General features: G+C 39.8%; 1 protein-coding gene across 2 annotated transcripts in view; it reads right to left on the bottom strand.

Annotated features, from left to right (window-relative positions):
• itgav (integrin subunit alpha V) overlaps positions 1–21,457 on the bottom strand; it is a 199,433-nt gene that overhangs the window by 33,332 nt on the left and 144,644 nt on the right. For both annotated transcript variants that reach the window (XM_012970033.3, NM_001123449.1), the window contains 4 exon segments: positions 19,130–19,197; positions 14,404–14,551; positions 6,808–6,900; positions 22–101 (listed from right to left, as the gene is read on the bottom strand). In XM_012970033.3, coding sequence (XP_012825487.1) covers positions 22–101; positions 6,808–6,900; positions 14,404–14,551; positions 19,130–19,197 — 389 coding nt within the window.

Raw genomic sequence — 21,457 nt, 5'->3', positions numbered from 1 at the left:
GACTTGGGACAGGAAACATACCTTTGAATCTGCAAGTCAAACTTCACTGAATTGTCCATTTCAGTTAGCTGATGAACACTAAAAAGCAATGCTGCTTTAATCTAAAATGAATAAAAAAAGGAAAATCAGATGCAGAATCCAACTTGAAAAAAAGAACAAAAGCTGAAAAGACCATGATAACTCATAAACTGCTATAGCGAGGCTATTTTTTGTCCTAAACGTTTATGATGTGCAGGGCTTTCGTGTGACTTACATGTCATTACTGGATTTCGAACAGTGCGCATGCTCTTCTCATGTGGACAACAGGGAACCATGAACAGAGAGGCAGTTAAGCATTTGGTTTGTGCATAGCAATGATGCCTCGGGTGCAGGCACATGTAGCCAATATCCGCCAAAAAAAAGTGTGACTTCATATCTTCGGGGGATATCGGCTACATGTGCCTGCACCCGAGCATATTCCATTCATTCGGGTGCAGGCACAGGTAGGAGCGTATGGCGCTATTTTCGGCAAGCGATTTTCAGCTTGCTGAAAATATACGCCAAACGCCATGTCTGGCATTAGCCTTAAGTAAATTAATGTGAACACCATAAATATATATATATATTTTTTTTTAAATAAACAACTTTTAAGCTTTTACATTAATTCTTTAGGCACAAGTTTGCTGCGCCTATTGATGCACGGAGTTAAGAGAACTGCAAAGCTACTGCCTGGGCAGGAGGTGGTGGTAGCATCAGGGTTCAATAGGTGCAGCTTCGCCAAATTTGAAACAGAAGGCAGGAAGCAGTGGCGATTCTGGGATGCCGCCCCCTCCCTCCTGCTCCGCACTTCAGCATTGGAGAAGATCCAAAGGGGGCTGCATCGCTAGTGCAGAGAACGTTAATGCCCTTAAAGTTGTCAGGGGCAGCTTTTTGCTGCCCCTGGTAACTAGTGGCTCAGTGCTACCTGAGGCAAGTTTCTCACTTTGCCTCATGGCTGGATACCGATTTGCCAAGAGCAAAGAGCGTACTTTTTAACAAATCACTGCGGGTGCAGTATGTTCTAGATAGCCAAGGGAGACATCTTCAAGACTTCAGTCATCAGATATCTTTAGTTTTTGCAATGCTAGAGGCATGCCACAGAGTTTGGAGGTTTTAAGTGACCCTCTATGTTGCGGCTAATTTGAAAATACTTGTTTATATAGTGCATTGAGAGCAGTTTCATAAAAAGATGTGAGTTTTCTTCCAATTTCTTGCAAGGTGGAATACGCTTGCATGAATTATGTGCAGGACAGTATACTTTTTATTGAAGTTCAATGACAATAAGCTTGGGGAAATAGGAAACTTGCCTGTGCAAAATGACTGGTCTGAGTGGTAGGTCCACCACATGTGAAATGGAGCCCACCTCCTTGTGGCATCAATCAACATTGGTTTGACAAGCTTGCACAAGCAGCATGTATTTTGTCCAATACAATCTATACATAAGGCAATTCAAGGTGATGAGGGACTTTGAGTACTTAGGTGCTCGTTGGTAGATACTGTCCCCATTGCTTGCGGGAAATAGTTACTCGAAGACCACGCTGCCTAAGTGTTATTGCTGCTAGTTTATCAACCAAGTTTTTATGGAGAAAAAAATTGAAAGACATAGCAATCCCATTTTTTTAGCTGCAGTTGCTAAGCATTTTAGTTAGAATGGCATTAGAGGGTTAAAGGGTCTATCACAGTAACTTTAATAGTCTGTAAAAATGTGAAGTTTCCAATTGGGGCATTTTGATAAAATTTAATCATAAAACAAGGTGTATAATTAAGTTGAATGTGTGGGTACCTGTAAGTGTCACTATACTGACCTCTCCATAAATCACTGCACTGGCTACCAACACAAATTTAAACTCCTCACCTCATACATAAAGGGGAATGACAACCGAAGCACACAGCAATACATAAAGGGCACTGAGCCCCAAGCACATTACACAGTAATAAACAGGGGGTACTGACACCCAAAAAAGAATCAGGGGAGCCTCTGGGGGCCCTAAACAGAAACCCAGCGCTGGTTAGTTGTCAATGAAGAATTGCTTCTGGTAATAACAGTGAATTGAAAGTTCTTATGAGAAGAGTTTTCAGCGTGCGGAACAGACAAGCAGGCCAGCCAATATTAACTTTTCTGAGCTGCCTGCTGGCATTGAAATGACTTCCCTTTTTGCACAGAAGCTAGAAGACATGGAAGAAAATTAGGGTATAGACTGCAGGATCAGGGGAGACTGTAAGGTGAGCCAGATGCAAAAGAAACAGGCTAAGGTAAAAATGCCAAAGCAAAATACGAGGACCAAACCAAGGTCAAATATAAAAATCTAGTTTCTGAAACATAAATTAAACAAAGACAACTGCTAACTGAACTGTTTTCTCAGGTAAAGGGAGAAGAGCTATTCGGACATATAGCCTGCAGCTAAAAAAAGACCTGAGTTAAAAAAACAAAAAATGAGACCTCTTATTCAACCTTTAACCCTTCTCCTGCCAGAATAATATTGTAAAAATCTAAAAGCAGAGTAGCTAGGATGTTTTTTCTTCCTAAGTACAACATAGGACACAGAATCTATAGTTATAGTTTACAGTTTTATAGAGATTTCTCACTTATATGGGTCAAAAACTCCCAGCAGTACACTACCAAATTTCCAAAGCACTGCTTCAGAAAGCTGCATACTTTATATCTCAAGGCCAAAAGTTTAGCCCAGAAAACTACTGTACAGTGGTGTGAAAAACTATTTGCCCCCTTCCTGATTTCTTCTTCTTTTGCATGTTTGTCACACTTAAATGTTTCTGCTCATCAAAAACCGTTAACTATTAGTCAAAGATAACATAATTGAACACAAAATGCAGTTTTTAAATGAAGGTTTACGTTATTAAGGGAGAAAAAAAACTCCAAATCTACATGGCCCTGTGTGAAAAAGTGATTGCCCCCCTTGTTAAAAAATAACTTAACTGTGGTTTATCAATTTCAATTTTCAATTTCAATATCAATTTCTGTAGTCACCCCCAGGCCTGATTACTGCCACACCTGTTTCAATCAAGAAATCACTTAAATAGGAGCTACCTGACACAGAGAAGTAGACCAAAAGCACCTCAAAAGCTAGACATCATGCCAAGATCCAAAGAAATTCAGGAACAAATGAGAACAAAAGTAATTGAGATCTATCAGTCCGGTAAAGGTTATAAAGCCATTTCTAAAGCTTTGGGACTCCAGCGAACCACAGTGAGAGCCATTATCCACAAATGGCAAAAACATGGAACAGTGGTGAACCTTCCCAGGAGTGGCCGGCCGACCAAAATTACCCCAAGAGCGCAGAGACAACTCATCCGAGAGGCCACAAAAGACCCCAGGACAACATCTAAAGAACTGCAGGCCTCACTTGCCTCAATTAAGGTCAGTGTTCACGACTCCACCATAAGAAAGAGACTGGGCAAAAACGGCCTGCATGGCAGATTTCCAAGGCGCAAACCACTTTTAAGCAAAAAGAACATTATGGCTCGTCTCAATTTTGCTAAAAAACATCTCAATGATTGCCAAGACTTTTGGGAAAATATCTTGTGGACCGACGAGACAAAAGTTGAACTTTTTGGAAGGTGCGTGTCCCGTTACATCTGGCGTAAAAGTAACACAGCATTTCAGAAAAAGAACATCATACCAACAGTAAAATATGGTGGCGGTAGTGTGATGGTCTGGGGTTGTTTTGCTGCTTCAGGACCTGGAAGGCTTGCTGTGATAGATGGAACCATGAATTCTACTGTCTACCAAAAAATCCTGAAGGAGAATGTCCGGCCATCTGTTCGTCAACTCAAGCTGAAGCGATCTTGGGTGCTGCAGCAGGACAATGACCCAAAACACACCAGCAAATCCACCTCTGAATGGCTGAAGAAAAACAAAATGAAGACTTTGGAGTGGCCTAGTCAAAGTCCTGACCTGAATCCTATTGAGATGTTGTGGCATGACCTTAAAAAGGTGGTTCATGCTAGAAAACCCTCAAATAAAGCTGAATTACAACAATTCTGCAAAGATGAGTGGGCCAAAATTCCTCCAGAGCGCTGTAAAAGACTCGTTGCAAGTTATCGCAAACGCTTGATTGCAGTTATTGCTGCTAAGGGTGGCCCAACCAGTTATTAGGTTCAGGGGGCAATTACTTTTTCACACAGGGCCATGTAGGTTTGGATTTTTTTTCTCCCTAAATAATAAAAACCCTCATTTAAAAACTGCATTTTGTGTTTACTTGTGTTATCTTTGACTAATAGTTAAATGTGTTTGATGATCAGAAACATTTTGTGTGACAAACATGCAAAAGAATAAGAAATCAGAAAGGGGGCAAATAGTTTTTCACACCACTGTATATATTTTTTTTAAAGAACAGATTCTGGTGTATTCAGAATAGGTAAAATTCTGTCTACTCTAAACTATCAAGTTGCAATGCTTTCCTAAAGTTATCAGTTTTTATAAAAATTTGTGAAATTTTTGAAAAATTCCTTCAAAGCTTCCAACATCTTATCTCTTACAGGTCATACGGTAACCAGACAAAACTAGAGGTCCACTGAACAGTTTGATGCCCAATGTACATAGATTTACATAAGTATGTGGCATTTAGTGGCCTCAAGGTGAACATTTCCCATATGATTTATCATTTGTCATTTCAAAATCAACATATTTACATCATTGTATGTGGGTTAAAGCTACAAAAAAGTAATTTCACCCCATGTTTGTAAAGTACACAGTCCCCCAAATCCAAAATGGGTACACAAGTCTTTCTACTTCAAAGTACCAAATCCCACATTTGCAGATTTTGATGACATTTTCAAAAATCACCATAAAACTTCCACTTTGCAGCATCTTATTTTCTACAAGTCATTAGGTAACCAGATAAAACACATTAAATATAAACCCCAGAGGTCTACAGAACAGTTTAATGCCCACTGTAAATAGGTTTATCAAAGCACATGGCACTTAGAAACCCAAAAATATACCTTGTGCATACTAATTTCATGGCTTACATTTACCCAATTAATAAACACACAGCAGTTTTATGTGAGGTAAAAGCTGGAAAAAAGTAGGGTGACCCCTGAAAACAAAGCATATATTTTGGGAAAGAACACATTCAGACAAATCCAAAATGGCTGAATATTTATTTTTACCCCAAACTACCAAACAGCAAACCTTTCTAAAGCAGTTTTGACAACATTTCTAAAAATTGCCTAAAATGTTGCACTTCACCTCATATCGGCACATGACCCCAAATTTGAGCACCAGAGGTCTACTGAACAGTTTGATGCCTAATATGCACAAATAATGTAATATGTATGGACCCCAAATTAAAATGAGTGCATTTTCTGCAAAATGAGCCCCAGGACTGCATATTATGTGTTGTAAGACCCCCTAACTGTACAAAAACACCCAGACTTTGAGAATAAATGCAATCACATCTGCTGCTTGGATGTGATCGCTGCAGGACCAACATGACAGGCCCCCTGGCTCATTGTTCAGGGGGCTGTAATTGCACGTGACTCTATGCAGAGGTGGTACATACTGCCTCTGCAAAGAGAGACCTTTGGCTGTCCAAGAACGTACAGGGTACGTGCTTGACAGACAGAGCCTTTTTCTGCTAGCACGTACACCATACATGCTTACCAGTTAAAGGTTTTATACTCTGTATTGTAATATTCAGTAATAATTTATACTTCTAAAAAAGCTGTCTGGTTAATATCCTGAGTGGACCTGAATGGTTCTAGTCAAGCCCAAGGGGAACTTTGGGGCCAACCTCAGTATTTATTCTGAAGGTTTTTGGGGTTTTTTGCAGGGGGACTCTGCCCAGTGCAGAGTAGTTATGCCACTGATTTATTAAAATCCAAGAGTTACATACAAAACTGTGGGCGAGAATAATTTATCGAATTAGACGAACATAAGAATACAGCATTTAGCATATAAATATGACATTTAGTTTCTAACAAAAAAGTAGTGTTTAAGCAATATAATGATAACCAATGCAAGTGGCTGTAGGTTTAAGCAACAAGGTTAGAATGTAGAGGTCCCAAGCATCCACTACTTTAGTAAAATGGAGGAGTCCAACAAAAAGTGAGATGTTATTATTTGGAGAAGTAGCCAAATGAAGGTGGGGCTGGGTTTTTTATTTTAGAGTCAAAATTAAAAGTCTGTAAAAACAGTTGTAGGGGTGTTGGAGCCCTCTGGGAAAACATTTCTAAATAAAAGGAATTTTCAAAATAAAAAGAATTACAAAGGATAGCAAGACCTATTGAAAATATATTTGCTTAATTCACCATCTGTACCATCTCAAGGGCTTATTATTTAATGACGATATAGATGTGGTATAGATGTGGAATTAGTTAAATTGCCCTAAACATTTTATTTACCAGTGAATTTGGTACAAAAAAAGTGTCCCATACTAAAAGGTTGTTGCCAAGCTGGCTTTTCAGCTATTTCAGGTACATCTTGACAGCTTGTACTTATACATGGTTCTGTTTATACAAACAGAATATGTAACATAAAGCAAGACAGAACTGCTGTTTCTCATCATATTAGTCATAGATACTCACAGATTTCTCCAGATAAACACACTTTTCCTGACAAGGATATGCCTTTAAATACCTTTAGGACATACATTTATTAGGTTAATATGTAGCATACGGAAGCATTTTTCATGCATCATATAAAATGCATAATAAATTATTTGGTTGAACTGCAAGTCAGCATGCATAACAAAAACATGCAGTTTTTGCAATCAGTATAGAAAATGGGAAACAATAATTTTTAAAGCATTTCATAAAGAACGTTCATACCTGAGTTCCAGCTTTCATAGGATTTCCAAGATCACAAACCACGAGATGTGTTTTATTTTCAGTCTTAAAGGCACAAGATAACCTTGAAAACGTCTGAAATATTACAGTGAAGTTAGAAAATGTTCCAAAAACATAAAGAATACTATGTAAAGTAAATAAGTACTGCTAACGAGGTTTGTGAAATGATCTTAGCTACTAAATAAAAGCATGAAAAAATATCTTTATTATACATCTATGATTGTATGAAAAAGTATACAGGCCTCAACCTAAGCATTGCACTAGGAAGGACAGATGGAGAAAATGTGGGGCATATGTAAAGACTATACACAATTGATATCACCACTTCTACTCCACTTCTACAAAAGGCAGATGTGCTTAACCAGTTCTTTTCTTCTGTGTATACAGTAGAGGAGCCAGTGGGCCAAGTCCCACCCAATAGCTGCACTGTTGCCTCAGCTCCAACTACACAGTGGTTGGCACAGGATATGGTGCTTAAAGGGTTACACACGATAAATGTAAACAAGGCACCTGGGCCAGATGGAATACACCCTCGGGTACTGAGAGAGCTAGGGGCAGAATTGCAGTGGCCCTTGTTTCTGATATTCTCAGACTCTCTTTCATCAGGTATGGTACCTAGGGATTGGAAGAAGGCGAATGTCATTCCCATATTTAAAAAGGGAGTAAGATCTCAGCCTGGCAATTATAGGCCTGTAAGTTTGACATCCGTGGTGGGCAAGTTATTTGAAGGCTTGTTAAGGGATCACATTCAAAATTATGTAGTGGAGAATGCCATTATGAGCAGTAATCAGCATGGCTTTATGAAGGACAGGTCATGTCAGACCAATTTAATTGCTTTTTATGATGAGGTAAGTAAGAAGCTGGACAGTGGGGATGCAGTAGATATAATCTATTTGGATTTTGCCAAAGCATTTGATACCGTTCCCCACAAACGACTGCTTTCTAAGCTAAGGTCTATTGGTCTTAGTGAAGTCGTTTGCACATGGATAGAAAACTGGCTACAGGATCGGGTACAGAGGGTGGTTGTTAATGGTACATTCTCTACTTGGAGTAAGGTTCTCAGTGGGGTCCCTCAGGGTTCTGTACTGGGTCCACTTTTGTTTAATTTGTTCATAAATGACTTAGGGGAGGGTATTATGAGTAATGTATCAGTGTTTGCAGATGACACAAAACTCTGCAGACCAGTCAATTCTATCCAGGATGTGACATCCCTGCAGCAGGATCTTGACCAACTGGCAATCTGGGCAGCTAAGTGGCAGATGAGATTTAATGTGGATAAATGTAAGGTCATGCACCTGGGATGTAAAAATATGCAAGCCCCGTATACCCTTAATGGGACTGCACTAGGCAAATCCCTAATGGAGAAGGACCTTGGAGTCCTTGTAGATAATAATCTTGGCTGTAGCAAGCAATGCCAGGCAGCAGCTGCAAGGGCAAACAAGGTTTTGAGCTGTATTAAAAGGGGTATAGATTCACGGGAGGAGGGGGTTATTCTTCCCCTTTACAGAGCGCTGGTAAGGCCCCATCTAGAATATGCTGTTCAGTTTTGGTCTCCAGTGCTCAAACGGGACATTTTAGAGTTAGAGAGGGTCCAGAGAAGGGCAACTAAGCTGGTAAAGGGTATGGAAAGTCTCAGTTATGAAGAAAGACTGGCCAAGTTGGGTCTGTTTACACTGGAGAAGAGGCGCTTAAGAGGTGACATTATAACTATGTATAAATATATAAAGGGATCATATAATAACCTTTCTAATGTTTTATTTACCAGTAGGTCCTTCCAACGGACACGAGGGCACCCACTCCGTTTAGAAGAAGGGAGGTTCCATTTAAACATTAGGAAAGGATTTTTTACAGTGAGAGCTGTGAAGTTCTGGAATTCCCTCCCCGAATCAGTCGTGCTGGCTGATACATTATATAACTTTAAGAAGGGGCTGGATGGATTCTTAGCAAGTGAGGGAATACAGGGTTATGGGAGATAGCTCTTAGTACAAGTTGATCCAGGGACTGGTCCGATTGCCATCTTGGAGTCAGGAAGGAATTTTTTCCCCTCTGCGGCAAATTAGAGAGGCTTCAGATGGGGTTTTTTGCCTTCCTCTGGATCAACTAGTAGTTAGGCAGGTTATATATAGGCATTATGGTTGAACTTGATGGACGTATGTCTTTTTTCAACCCAACTTACTATGTTACTATGTTACTATGTGTAAAATCTCATTCTCTGGTGTAAAAAGAGAAGCTATCTCAAAAACCATTAAGGGCTTTGGTTAGTAAAACATTCTATACCAATTTGTGCAGCAGAAATTCTTAGTCACCTAAATTTGCCTTATTGATTTGAATGATATCAGTTTTAGAATAGTGAAAATGGTGGCATAATTTGTAGCACACATTTATAGAAAAATACATCGTTTTTGTGCAATGAATTACCTCTTGCAAAAAGCTGCAGCATTTTAGCACCAACTATTATTCACCCAGAATCAACACTCTTCTAAGGGCATCCACAAAACTGTAGCATTATCCTCACTTTACAGTCATAAATCGTCTTAACCATAAATGGACTTGACCTAGCACCACTCTGCTTACAGAGAGGGACTTATCAAGACTGTCTACTCTCCCCATTTCTAATTAATTTGGCACTGGACCCACTGCTCTGAATGCTAGACTCCTCCACCCACTTTCAGGTAATCAAAGTTGGGCTGACGACCTATTACTTTTCATAGAGAAAGCACAGACCACCCTCCCCTTCATCTAAAAACTTTTCTCAGACCTTGAGACAGCATCAGGTTACTCTCTTAACTCCATCCCATTCCTGGGAATACTCTTCCTAAAAAACCCACACAAATTATATAGTCATAATATAACCACCCTTAGAAAAATTCACGCAGAACTCTGACGCTGGAAACAACTCCGACTCTCTTACCTAGGCAGAGCCAAGCTAATTAAAATGACACCGTAAACTGCTTTACCCCAAGTTTCACCACTGCTGCTGAAACCGAAGGTTCAAAAATGGCTTGGAACACAATTTAGCTCTAACATCTGGAATGCTAAAAGATCAGCCATAGGCCTAAAGTAATTGTGCCAACCTAAGGCAAATGGCAGTATCAACTTTCCAAACATTATATAATAAGGATTGACTCAGCTATAGACCAAAACTCATACGCCCAAATTAATCTAGTAGCCTTTGCTATATTTCCCAACATAACCTAAAAGACCTTGTGCAACATAACTCCATTCTCATCATAGCTTGAAAAACCTGGAAACAAACTAAAGTAAAATGGACCTTCAAACTATATACTGATTGTGGGTCACCTCTGTAGGATAGCCTGAACTCCAAAATGGAGCAGCTAGTTCAATTTTCCAGTGCTGAGACCGAAATTAAAAGTGGTAGAGGCAACTACTCTATTCCCAACAATAAATGCATATATCTTCTACTACTACCAGGACAAAAGTTATGTGTCTAGGGTGTGGTGGGCCCCGGCAAATCTGGACTGAGGCAATGACTTATATGACTTCCTATGAAACTCTACACAAAACACTTGATCAAATAACTATCTACACAGGCCTATCACAATTGCAGATAACATTCCCGTTAACCATACCAGATATTGTGAAAGCAATCCAGGATATGGCCTCATCCCTAAAAGCTGCCTCCTACACTGAAATGATGCCAATAAATTATTCATAGAGGCTCTCTTATCTGTAGACACCTAATGTATTTTAACTTTAGTTCAGTCCAAAATGTGTAGCACCACAGGCAGTTTTGTTCCACTGCTTATAGGATTGCCCACATGTAAAAAATCTTTTGGATATAAATAAGAGATTGGTCCATAAATGTCCTAGTGAATTATGTGCTGCTGTCACCTGAATGGGCAATATTTAATTCCCATGCCCAATGCCAGTCAACATTTACAAAAGGGAGCAAAAATCTTCTGATTGTATCAGTGGCACCTAAAAAGACAATGCTACAGCAGTGGATACACACAACCTCACCCCCATTTACACTCTTTCAGAAAAAAGTTATTCCATGCATTCCTAATTAAATGGATAGAGGTGTCATTAAAAAGGGAACCTATACTAGTGCACTTTTTTTCACTTGAGAAAGCTATATTGACATATTACCGATTGAACTTAAAACAAAAATATATAACTGCTTTCACACCATTGTGGTATGCGAGTAAAATAGTACTGCAAGATCCACCTATTCAGCTGCAACATCTGGGATCACATCCTAAAATGCTTTTGCCTGGCAACATGGCATTATTACCGTATAAGCCGATCCGAATATAAGCCGAGGTACCTAATTTTACCTAAGAAAACTGGAAAAACTTATTGACTCGAGTATAAGCCTAAAATGTATTGGAGTCAGTAGACATTTTTCTTGCACCAAAAATGCGCTGGAGTCAATTGGCTCTTTTTGATGCACAATAGGCACTTTTACATATTTCAGCAGTCCAGACCTGACATGGAACACATGGGCTATTTATATATTAAACAACTGCAGTAAGTAACACATTCCTTATGCTTTTTAGTCAGTAGAAAAGCCCATTGGGACAGAAGTGTACTTGAGTTATTTATTGTTATTGTGCCTAAAGTACTAAGTTGGGAGGCCTTTGTCATGGTGAAAAACGCTAGCTATGTTAATAACAGCATTGAGGTACATTATTTATATGTAAGCCTTAGTTACTTCTTATAAAGTGAAAACATTGATTTAGATTTTTTTTTCTTTTTTTACAAAGGGTAAAAATTAAACATAGCTGTGTTTAATATGAAACAGATTTTAACCCTACTGCCTGACCATTGCTGCATGTATATATAGATACCTAGACCCCAATTACTCTAATCCCATGCACACTGCCCTGCCCTGTGGTCACTGGTTCAAACAATGATTTGCAATCTGCAAATCTGAACAAGCAAATCTGTATTAATGTGAGTGACCTGTGTTTGCAGATCTGTAAACATGATTTTTATGGTGTTGTGTATGAAAATGCCAATATTGATTTATCATGTCTCGCAAAGTGCTTATCATATAGGCAACGGTACCATGGCTAAGAAAGCAGTTTCAGGCAAATCCGTTGCATGCAGCATGCACTTACTTCACATTGCGCCGCCCCTGTGCCTCACCCGAACATGTTTTGCAGTTTCATGTAAATCCGTTGCCCCAGCATGTTTTGCAGTTTCAGGCAAATCCATTGGACCAACAGGCACATACTTAACGTCGCGCCGCCACCCTGTGTCACCCGAGCATGCACTGAAGACGCAACGCTTTGCACATTTCCCCCCTCACACGTCACCCTAACATGCACTTGCGCCGCGCATCCCCCGACGTGCCGCTCGTGACTGGCGTGGGGGGGGCGGGCCGACGCACGGGGGGGGGGGGTGCGATGTGCGATGTGAGTGCATGCTGGGGCAATGGATTCGCCGGTAGCACAGGTAATCGAGGACTCGAGTATAAGCCGAGGATTCATTTTTAAGCACATTTTGAGTGCTGGAAAACTCGGCTTATACTCGAGTATATACGGTAACCTGAAATTCCACCACTCTTTAATGAACATGTTGATGCTGCAGCATGATAGCACTTTTCCATTAAAATACATATTTAAGCCTTACACATATGTCAGTACCTTGACATTGTAGGTCTCATGGTACCTGGGTGCAGGGGCGGGCCAAGCCGACCGGGCGCCCTAGGCAACCCGGTCGCCCACCTCCCCGCCCCCCCCCGAACGGCGCATGCGCGCCAAAGCACAGGAGGAGGCGCAGGGGGGGGGGGGCGGTGTGATTAGATCGGTCATTGCCTCCGCCGCTAATGACAAGCGGCGGAGGCAATGACAAAGTAGCACTAGGGGTAGGCAGGAGAGGCTCCTGCCTGGCGCCCCTCAATTGTTGCGCCCTAGGCAGCTGCCTCTTCTGCCTACCCCTAGTTCCGGCTCTGCCTGGGTGCATTTTATTCAACTGTAACTAATTATTGATTAAGAGCCTTTTCCTGACTATTCCTGCTTGCCACCTGCCTTGGCCTGTCCTTGATAATGGGATTATGACTTCTTTTAGCATCTTGGGGTGAACTTGCTTGGACAGCTAGACGTGGTCATGCTGGCAGTTGTTCTGAAAGTCTTCCACTTGTATTTTCCAGACAGTGGAATGGCTGATATCAAATTATTTTGAGAAAATCCCTTACCAGATTTATAAGCTGCTACAATCTTTTGATCACACCATGGTGTTTACTCTCACCTCAACAGTCAAGGAGCACACCAAACTAAATGTTTGATGTTTAAATAGAGCAAACCTCCTTCAAAATGCTGAGTAACAATGTTCTAATCATGGGAACCTGATGTGGGGTTGTCCTGATTTATTCCTCACCAGAAATTGCATTTTTGTAGAATTACATTTTACAGAAGATTTTGAAAAGTATTTTCTTCAGTTTTAACTGTTTAGTTATATTACTTGAATCTCCCAGTATTGTTAAAATTGAGATTAAATATCCATATTTTTAAGAAAGTTACAAAAACACACAGGCTTTCATAGGGTGTCCTAATTTCACATGACTGTATATTGCCTTCCCAGCTCCTATGCCTGAGGCAACAATTACTTTCACTTTCTTTTTCAAACTTTCCTAATGTCACTGCCCTTCCCACACTCACCCTCTCTATTCAAGGCCTATAACTGTGTAGCCTGTGCATGGGCTTCAGACCCCCCATCCTAGTGCATAAACAAGATGTTGGGATGATGCAAAACTTGCCTTAATAACAGTGTTTACAAAATGGCACCTGCCAGCTTGCTGTGATTGTAAATTCTAAAACTTAAATAAAATGTAAATAACTTATACAATGTAAGTAATAATTATTTTGCTTGACAAACACAACAGAAATGGATATGGGATTACTTAGAGTGATAGTTCCCCTTTAATAGAAAGAAAAGTAGCCTCAAAGAGCTGTTGGTTGTCATGGTCAGTGACCTCCATTTAAAAGCTGGAAAGAGGTAGAACAAAGCAGCAAGTAATTAAAAAACTGTTAAAAATATGTTAAGAATGAAAAGTTCTATATAGTACTAAAATGTTAGTCTAAAGTTAAGCTACCCCTACAATCTATAAAAATCATTGATAAAAAATCAATGATATTAATCAAAGCTATTTTTTTAAATTATTCTCTCATACTCAAGTAAAATATTTACCCCATATGCAATAAAAGGCACTACGTTTTTTCCAGGAGCAGTAACCCATGGCAATCGATAAGATAAGTTTGCTTTTAAACAGGTGACCAGTAAATGCTACCTGCTGATTGGTTGCTATTGGTTACTGCTTCTACACAAACTTATTGCCCTTGTTACATAACGCCCTAAGACTTGTTGAAAATTGTCTTAAGACCATTTTACAGTAAAATATCCCTTTAAACCAAGTATTAATGCAGACCAGGATTTTAGTGAATGGTTCTGTGACAGTGAGTGGAATTTTTTTTTTCAGAACTGGAAATAGCTATTATGTTTGTATCTTTTCAATTAGTTTAGCTTTTTATTTAAAAGCTCTACAATTTGGAATTTTAATACCTATCTAGTTGCTAGCCCAGCCCCCCCCACCCAGGGGCCAAACCATCTTACCTCATTATTTCGAATAACTCCAATAAAATCTGTCTCTGGTGGCATCTGGACCACAAGTTCAGCTTCATAGGCTCCTTCACCTTGATTCTGAGCATTGACAATTAAAGTCAACGGGCTGTCATCACCTATGAAAATTTTCTTCTGTTCACTATTGATAAATATAGACAAACAAGAGCTTGATTAAATTAACATCAGCTTATATAAATGTAATAAATGAAAGGTTAGACACATGCTAAGGCTATCACTCATTATTAATTGATGCCGATCAGGTGTGGGTGAATAAAAGTAAGAAAAGAAAAGCAATGAATGCAAGAAAATGCAAATAAGTTAACACTTGTGTTTTCTTACATTAATTCACCTGCACTCATCTGTTGATAATAAAACTGTCCCCCGCTGTGTGCCCTTCTCAAGACAAAATTAGCTGCATAACAAATTTACAAGCACATTTTTTTTTAGATACAGAAAGGGACACAACACTTTCAAAGTGACCCAGGAAGATAAACATCTGCAAAGAACTGTAGTGTTCTGTAAACTAAAAAAACAATATTGTAATATGCCAATTTAAGACCCTGATTCGTTAAACTTTAAACAGTGGAATCAAGTACCAAGAAACTAAGTAATTTTGCATTATGTTTCCATAAAATATCTTTGAACCAAAAGGTTAGTGTTACCTCTGTGCAATGGTTGATTATATATCTCACTGTATAAATCTCAATATGATAATGTGTTACGTTTGTGCATGTTTAATTGTTCTTTGTTGCATTTCAATTAAGACATATTTTATCAATTTAAACCCCTTAATATGTCAATGACTTAATGGCATGAAGGTCAAGCCACTCATAGGGGCACATTTACTAATCAACGAACGTACGAAAAGCGCCCGAATGTGGTTTTTTCGTAATGATTGGTATTTTGCGATTTTTTTCGTAATTTGTCGCGACTTTTTCGTAGCCATTACGACTTGCTCGTAAATTGTCGTGACTTTTTCGTAGCCATTATGACTTGCTCGTAAATTGACGCAACTTTTTCGTAGCCATTAATACTTGCTCGTAAATTGTAGCGACTTTTTCGTAGCTGTCGTGCCGAGTACGAAAGTTTCGGATTCAATCAAGCATCAGTATCGTGACTTTCCTTGGGCCAGGTTGGAGCTGCAGAGTGCCATTGAGTCCTATGGGAGGCTTCCAAAATCATGCAAAGTCGCAAAGGTTTGCCCGCCGTTTACGAGCGCTCAATACGAAAAAGTTGCGACAATATACGAGCAAGTCGTAATGGCTATGAAAAAGTCACGACAATTTACGAGCAAGTCGTAATGGCTACGAAAAAGTTGCGACAATTTACGAGCAAGTCGCAATGGCTACGAAAAAGTCGCGACAATTTACGAAAAATCACAAAATGTTCGTTTCCAATCCGATTTTTTCCCATTCGGGATTCGGATTCGTGGATTAGTAAATCAGCCCCATAGAGTGACCATGACTCCAGTGTCACAGGAGCCAACATATTTTTTTTTATATTCACAAATCAGGATTCATAATAAAACAACATATTTAGAATTGGCAGTTTATGGTTGTCATGTTGGAGCAGTAAGGCTCAACATAGATTTTAAATTTAGAAAAGTCTGGTTGAAATCCACATTTGAGGGAAACCCTTCCCAGTAGGGGGTAATTCACAAATATCCCCTAAAGACACAACCAGGACTGCAGGAAGGTGTCAACTTCATCAGACAATGCGGGACCAGCCCATTGAGGCACGAAGCTGGGGTCTTTGATCTGTTGATCAAAGAGAGGCAAAGTGTGGGCCTAGGAACAGCAGGGGGGGACAGCATACAGAAAATATGGATTATAGAAATGGATCCATATCTCCGCTGCTTTAAGGTCCACATCCTCATAAATCACATAGGATTTATGAGGAGGCCCCAGGCTTCCCAATGATACCAAACAGGGGCGGCCTATACCCGCCAGTTAGGAGAAATGGGTTCTGGGGGACTGGGACATGAGACTTCCCTCATGTTTGGGACATGAGACTTCCCTCATGTTTGGGACATGAGACTTCCCTCATGTTTGGGACATGAGACTTCCCTCATGTTTGGTATATTAAAAGTATTGTCCCCTGCATGTGGGAAATAATCTACAAATATGAATAATACAAAACATAACATAGATTGTTGTTGGTTCATGTTAAGTTGGAAGGGGGGCAGGGGGCAGGGGGCAGGGAGCAGATCCCAAGAAGGAGCTGGAAAATCTGGGCCAATAAGTACTACTGACTACAAATAACAATGTGAAAATAATCTTTTGGGTCAGTGCTAACAAATTATAGTTCTATAGGTCAGCCAGGAATTACAGATATCCTTCTAGTCTATGTTTTTCAGATATCAAACTTGGTATTCTTTCCATGATAGCTGTTTCACAGACCTTTGCTAGTAATCTCCGTAAGTATTTAGTTCCACCCAAAATCCTTTTATTTAGGAGATCCTCTGGCAGATTATTCCAAATAAATGGTAGGATAATTTGGTTAAATTTCTTAAAGGAGAAAGAAAGGCAAAGTCAATGGGGGTGCCAAAATGTTAGGCACCCCCAAGTGACTTATATCACCTACCTTGTACCCCGGGCTGGTGCCCCTGTTCGGAGAGAACAGCACCAGCCCGGGGCGCTTCCTCTTTCTCGTGCGCCTGCATGCGCAGTAGAGTGAAAAGCCGAACTTTAACCGCTGCCAGCCGACCGCTGGCAATTTAGGAAAAGGAAGGAGGAAGCGCTCTGCTACAGGTACCCCGGGCTGGTGCTGTTTTCTCCGAACAGGGGCACCAGCCCGGGGTACAAGGTAAGCGATTAAAGTCACTTGGGGGTGCCTAACATTTTGGCACCCCCAAATGACTTTGCCTTTGGGTATTATGAGTAATGTATCAGTGTTTGCAGATGACACAAAACTCTGCAGACCAGTCAATTCTATCCAGGATAAGACATCCCTGCAGCAGGATCTTGACCAACTGGCAATCTGGGCAGCTAAGTGGCAGATGAGATTTAATGTGGATAAATGTAAGGTCATGCACCTGGGATGTAAAAATATGCAAGCCCCGTATACCCTTAATGGGACTGCACTAGGAAAATCCATAATGGAGAAGGACCTTGGAGTCCTTGTATATAATAAACTTGGCTGTAGCAAGCAATGCCAGGCAGCAGTTGCAAGGGCAAACAAGGTTTTGAGCTGTATTAAAAGGGGTATAGATTCACGGGAGGAGGGGGTTATTCTTCCCCTTTACAGAGCGCTGGTAAGGCCCCATCTAGAATATGCTGTTCAGTTTTGGACTCCAGTGCTCAAACGGGACATTATTGAGTTAGAGAGGGTCCAGAGAAGGGCAACTAAGCTGGTAAAGGGTATGGAAAGTCTCAGTTATGAGGAAAGACTGGCCAAGTTGGGTCTGTTTACACTGGAGAAGAGGCGCTTAAGAGGTGACATGATAACTATGTATAAATATATAAAGGGATCATATAATAACCTTTCTAATGTTTTATTTACCAGTAGGTCCTTCCAACGGACACGAGGGCACCCACTTCGTTTAGAAGAAGGGAGGTTCCATTTAAACATTCGGAAAGGATTTTTTACAGTGAGAGCTGTGAAGTTCTGGAATTCCCTCCCCGAATCAGTCGTGCTGGCTGATACATTATATAACTTTAAGAAGGGGCTGGATGGATTCTTAGCAAGTGAGGGAATACAGGGTTATGGGAGATAGCTCTTAGTACTAGTTGATCCAGGGACTGGTCCGATTGCCATCTTGGAGTCAGGAAGGAATTTTTTCCCCTCTGCGGCAAATTAGAGAGGCTTCAGATGGGGTTTTTTGCCTTCCTCTGGATCAACTAGTAGTTAGGCAGGTTATATATAGGCATTATGGTTGAACTTGATGGACGTATTTTTTCAACCCAACTTACTATGTTACTATATTCTCCTTTAAAGAAGGTTTTAGGGATAAAGACTGGGGCATTATGTAATATGTATAAAAATTTGGGAAGATATATCATTTTTATTATATTTATGCGGCCCCAGAGTGAAAGTGGTAACTTGGACCATTGGGTCAGTCAGATTTTGAGATCTGACAGTAAGGGGTTTAGGTTAAGTGGTATGTATTTAGTAGGATCTACAGTTATCCAGACTCCTAAGTATTTAAATTAGTTGGCCCACTTTAAAGGTATATTGGGTATTACTGGTTGTGGTTGAAGAGGGTCTATAGGGCAAAGGATTGACTTATCCCAGTTGAGGGAGAGGTCAGCGAATCCCTGGGATCTGCAAGGTATATTAGTAAGTCATCTGCATATTATGATAATTTTTCTTTAATATTACCATATGTAAAGCCTCTAATACCCGGGGAGTTCCTGATCAGTATGGCTAGAGGCTCTATTGCTAGGGCAAATAATATTGGTGAGAGTGGACAGCCTTGACGGGTCCCTCTTTCCAGGGAAAATGAGGGAGATGTAATCCCATTTACTCTGACTCTTGCTGTGGGGTGTTGGTATAGTAGCTTGATCCACTTTATAAATGTTTGTCCAAAGCCGAACACAGTGTGGTAATATTTATATAACTAAATACCACTAATGAAGGACAGATGTACTAAGGCTATTACTGCTATTTTACTATTTATCAATGAAGAGGGCAAACATGACCTGATTAAAACTTCCTTGTTTTACCTAAATTACTAATTTAACTACTATAAATAACAACATCATGTATTATTACTCACCTTTCAACTGACAATTTCAAACTGGGCTTGCAAATATTGTCTTCACCACAATCCAACAAAATGTGTGCCTATGAGTGACACAAAAGAAAACATATCTGCACATTACTAACCAACCTAAGTTTAGCCAGCACAATAGTACACTCACACCCAGGTCTTATAAACTGTGAAAATAGGTGTTTATTGACACAGCTTATACAGATATATATATGTATATATCTACTTTGTCGCATGCCTGATGTAGACTTTCTGTAGAGGTTAACACAGACTTTACAAATAATTGAGCACAGTCTAAAAAGAGTTTATCACACACTAGACCAGTGGTTCCCAACCTTTTTTGCACCACGGACCGGTTTCAAGCAAGACAATTTGTCCAAGGACCGGGGATGGAGGGTGCGGCGCAACTAGTGGTAGTTAAATTTTATATTATGCACTTTATTATTAATATTATTATTACATACAGCTTAATAAAGTACTTTGGTCCTTGTCGTAATCAGTAGAAATCTTCCTTGGCTTTGCATAGCTATTGTCATGGCTGTGTAACGCATCAGGGAGTTGGGATCACAAGTAATTGGGAGCAAAGGTGGCCCGGTTCAGCACAGCCCACGGCCCGGCACCGGTCCCCGGACCGGTGGTTGGGGACCCCTGCACTAGACAAACCTGAAATTCTACAGATGAACTAAAATAATGCTGACAAGGGGGGCGTAGTTTGACCATTTTCGACATGGGCACAGCCAAAAAATCCCGCTCACCACTGAAATTAACAGCGTTCAAAAGCTCTACATAGGAGGCACACACAGAGCTTCCACAAAATGGTGCCCCAGATAAGAAAAGCCTTTCCAAATACATAAAAAAACAGTAACTATTATAGCAACCAGTCACAGAATGTAAATTAAAAGTTACTAAATACTTCATGCATTACTGTTCAGACTGAACTTAAATAAAATGTATTGATTGGGAAGACCACTCTTGCAGAAACAATGTACGCTTCAGAGGTATCTCTGAATACATAAAAGGCCAAGACTTAGGGGCACATTTACTAATCCTCCAATACGAATCCCGAATGGGAAAAAAATCGGATTGGAAACGAAAATTTTGCGGTATTTTTTTCCGTTGCCGTCACGATTTTTTCGTATTTTGCACGACTTTTTTGTCGCCGTCACGACTTTATGGTATTTTGCGCAATTTTTTTGCCGCCAACACGATTTTTCGCATTGAGCAATTGTAAACGGCGGAAAAGCCAATCCGAATTTTTCGCGACGGTGACGAAAAAGTCGCGAAAAATATACAATAAAGTCGGAACGGCGACGAAAAAGTCAAGCAAAATACAAAAAAAATTGCGATGGCAACGAACAAAAATCGCAAAAATACAGATCATTACGAAAAAAACGCATTCGGACGCTTTCGGACGTTCGTTGATTAGTAAATGTGCCCCTTGGATTAAGTGAACACTTTTCCAAGGAAATGCTACAGGCTACAATTACGGTGATACCAAAAGAAAGTAAAGATTTAAAGTTTTATGCTGAAATATTTTCACATAGATTACAAGATATTATTTGTGATATCATAGACAAAGACCAAGTGGGCTTTACTGGGGGTCGGCATCGGGGCATCGGACAGACGCTTTATAGATATAATACATGAAATTCTTAAGTCTTGTCTTGTCTCCTTAGATGCAGAAAAAGCATTTGACCGAATTCACCATGAATTAATAAGGAAGGTTTTATATAAATTTGAGTGTGATAATTCATTTATTCATGCAATGTCCACATTATATCATAATCCTTTAACTAGAATTATTAATGAAGGTTTTCCCATTTGGTCTTTCAAATGAAACTAGACAGGGTTGCCCTCTCTTCCCACTGATTTTTAACCTAACAATAGAAATCTTAGCTAAGAAAATTAGAAACACTAAAGAACTATCTGAAGTTCAAATTGGTCTCAAGATAACCGTATTGGTCTGCACGCACACAATATTATTATTGTATTATCTAACCCGACTGAAATGCTCCCAAAACTAATGACAATTTTACAAGAAAAAGTAAATGAGACTAAAACTCAGGCCTTAATGCTAAACATTCCAAGTAAAGACCAATGTACTTTCAAAAGTCAATTTAGATTTGATTGGTGTAAAGATTACATTTCTTTCCTAGGTATGAAAATTGACTAAAGGCCCTACAAAACTGTTCAAAAGTAATTTCTACCCACTACAATCATTTAAAGAGGAAATATATAAATGGAAACTGTTATTTATTTCATGGTTGGGTAAAATTTCAGCTTTAAAATGTTACTGTTTCCTAAATTGTTATTTGCATTTCATACTATCCCTAT

Source organism: Xenopus tropicalis, chromosome 9 (assembly GCF_000004195.4).
Source record: "Xenopus tropicalis strain Nigerian chromosome 9, UCB_Xtro_10.0, whole genome shotgun sequence".
In the NCBI taxonomy this organism is placed as follows: domain Eukaryota; kingdom Metazoa; phylum Chordata; class Amphibia; order Anura; family Pipidae; genus Xenopus; species Xenopus tropicalis.
Note: the sequence above shows the minus strand (reverse complement) of the source record. Positions and strands in the feature narration are given on the sequence as shown.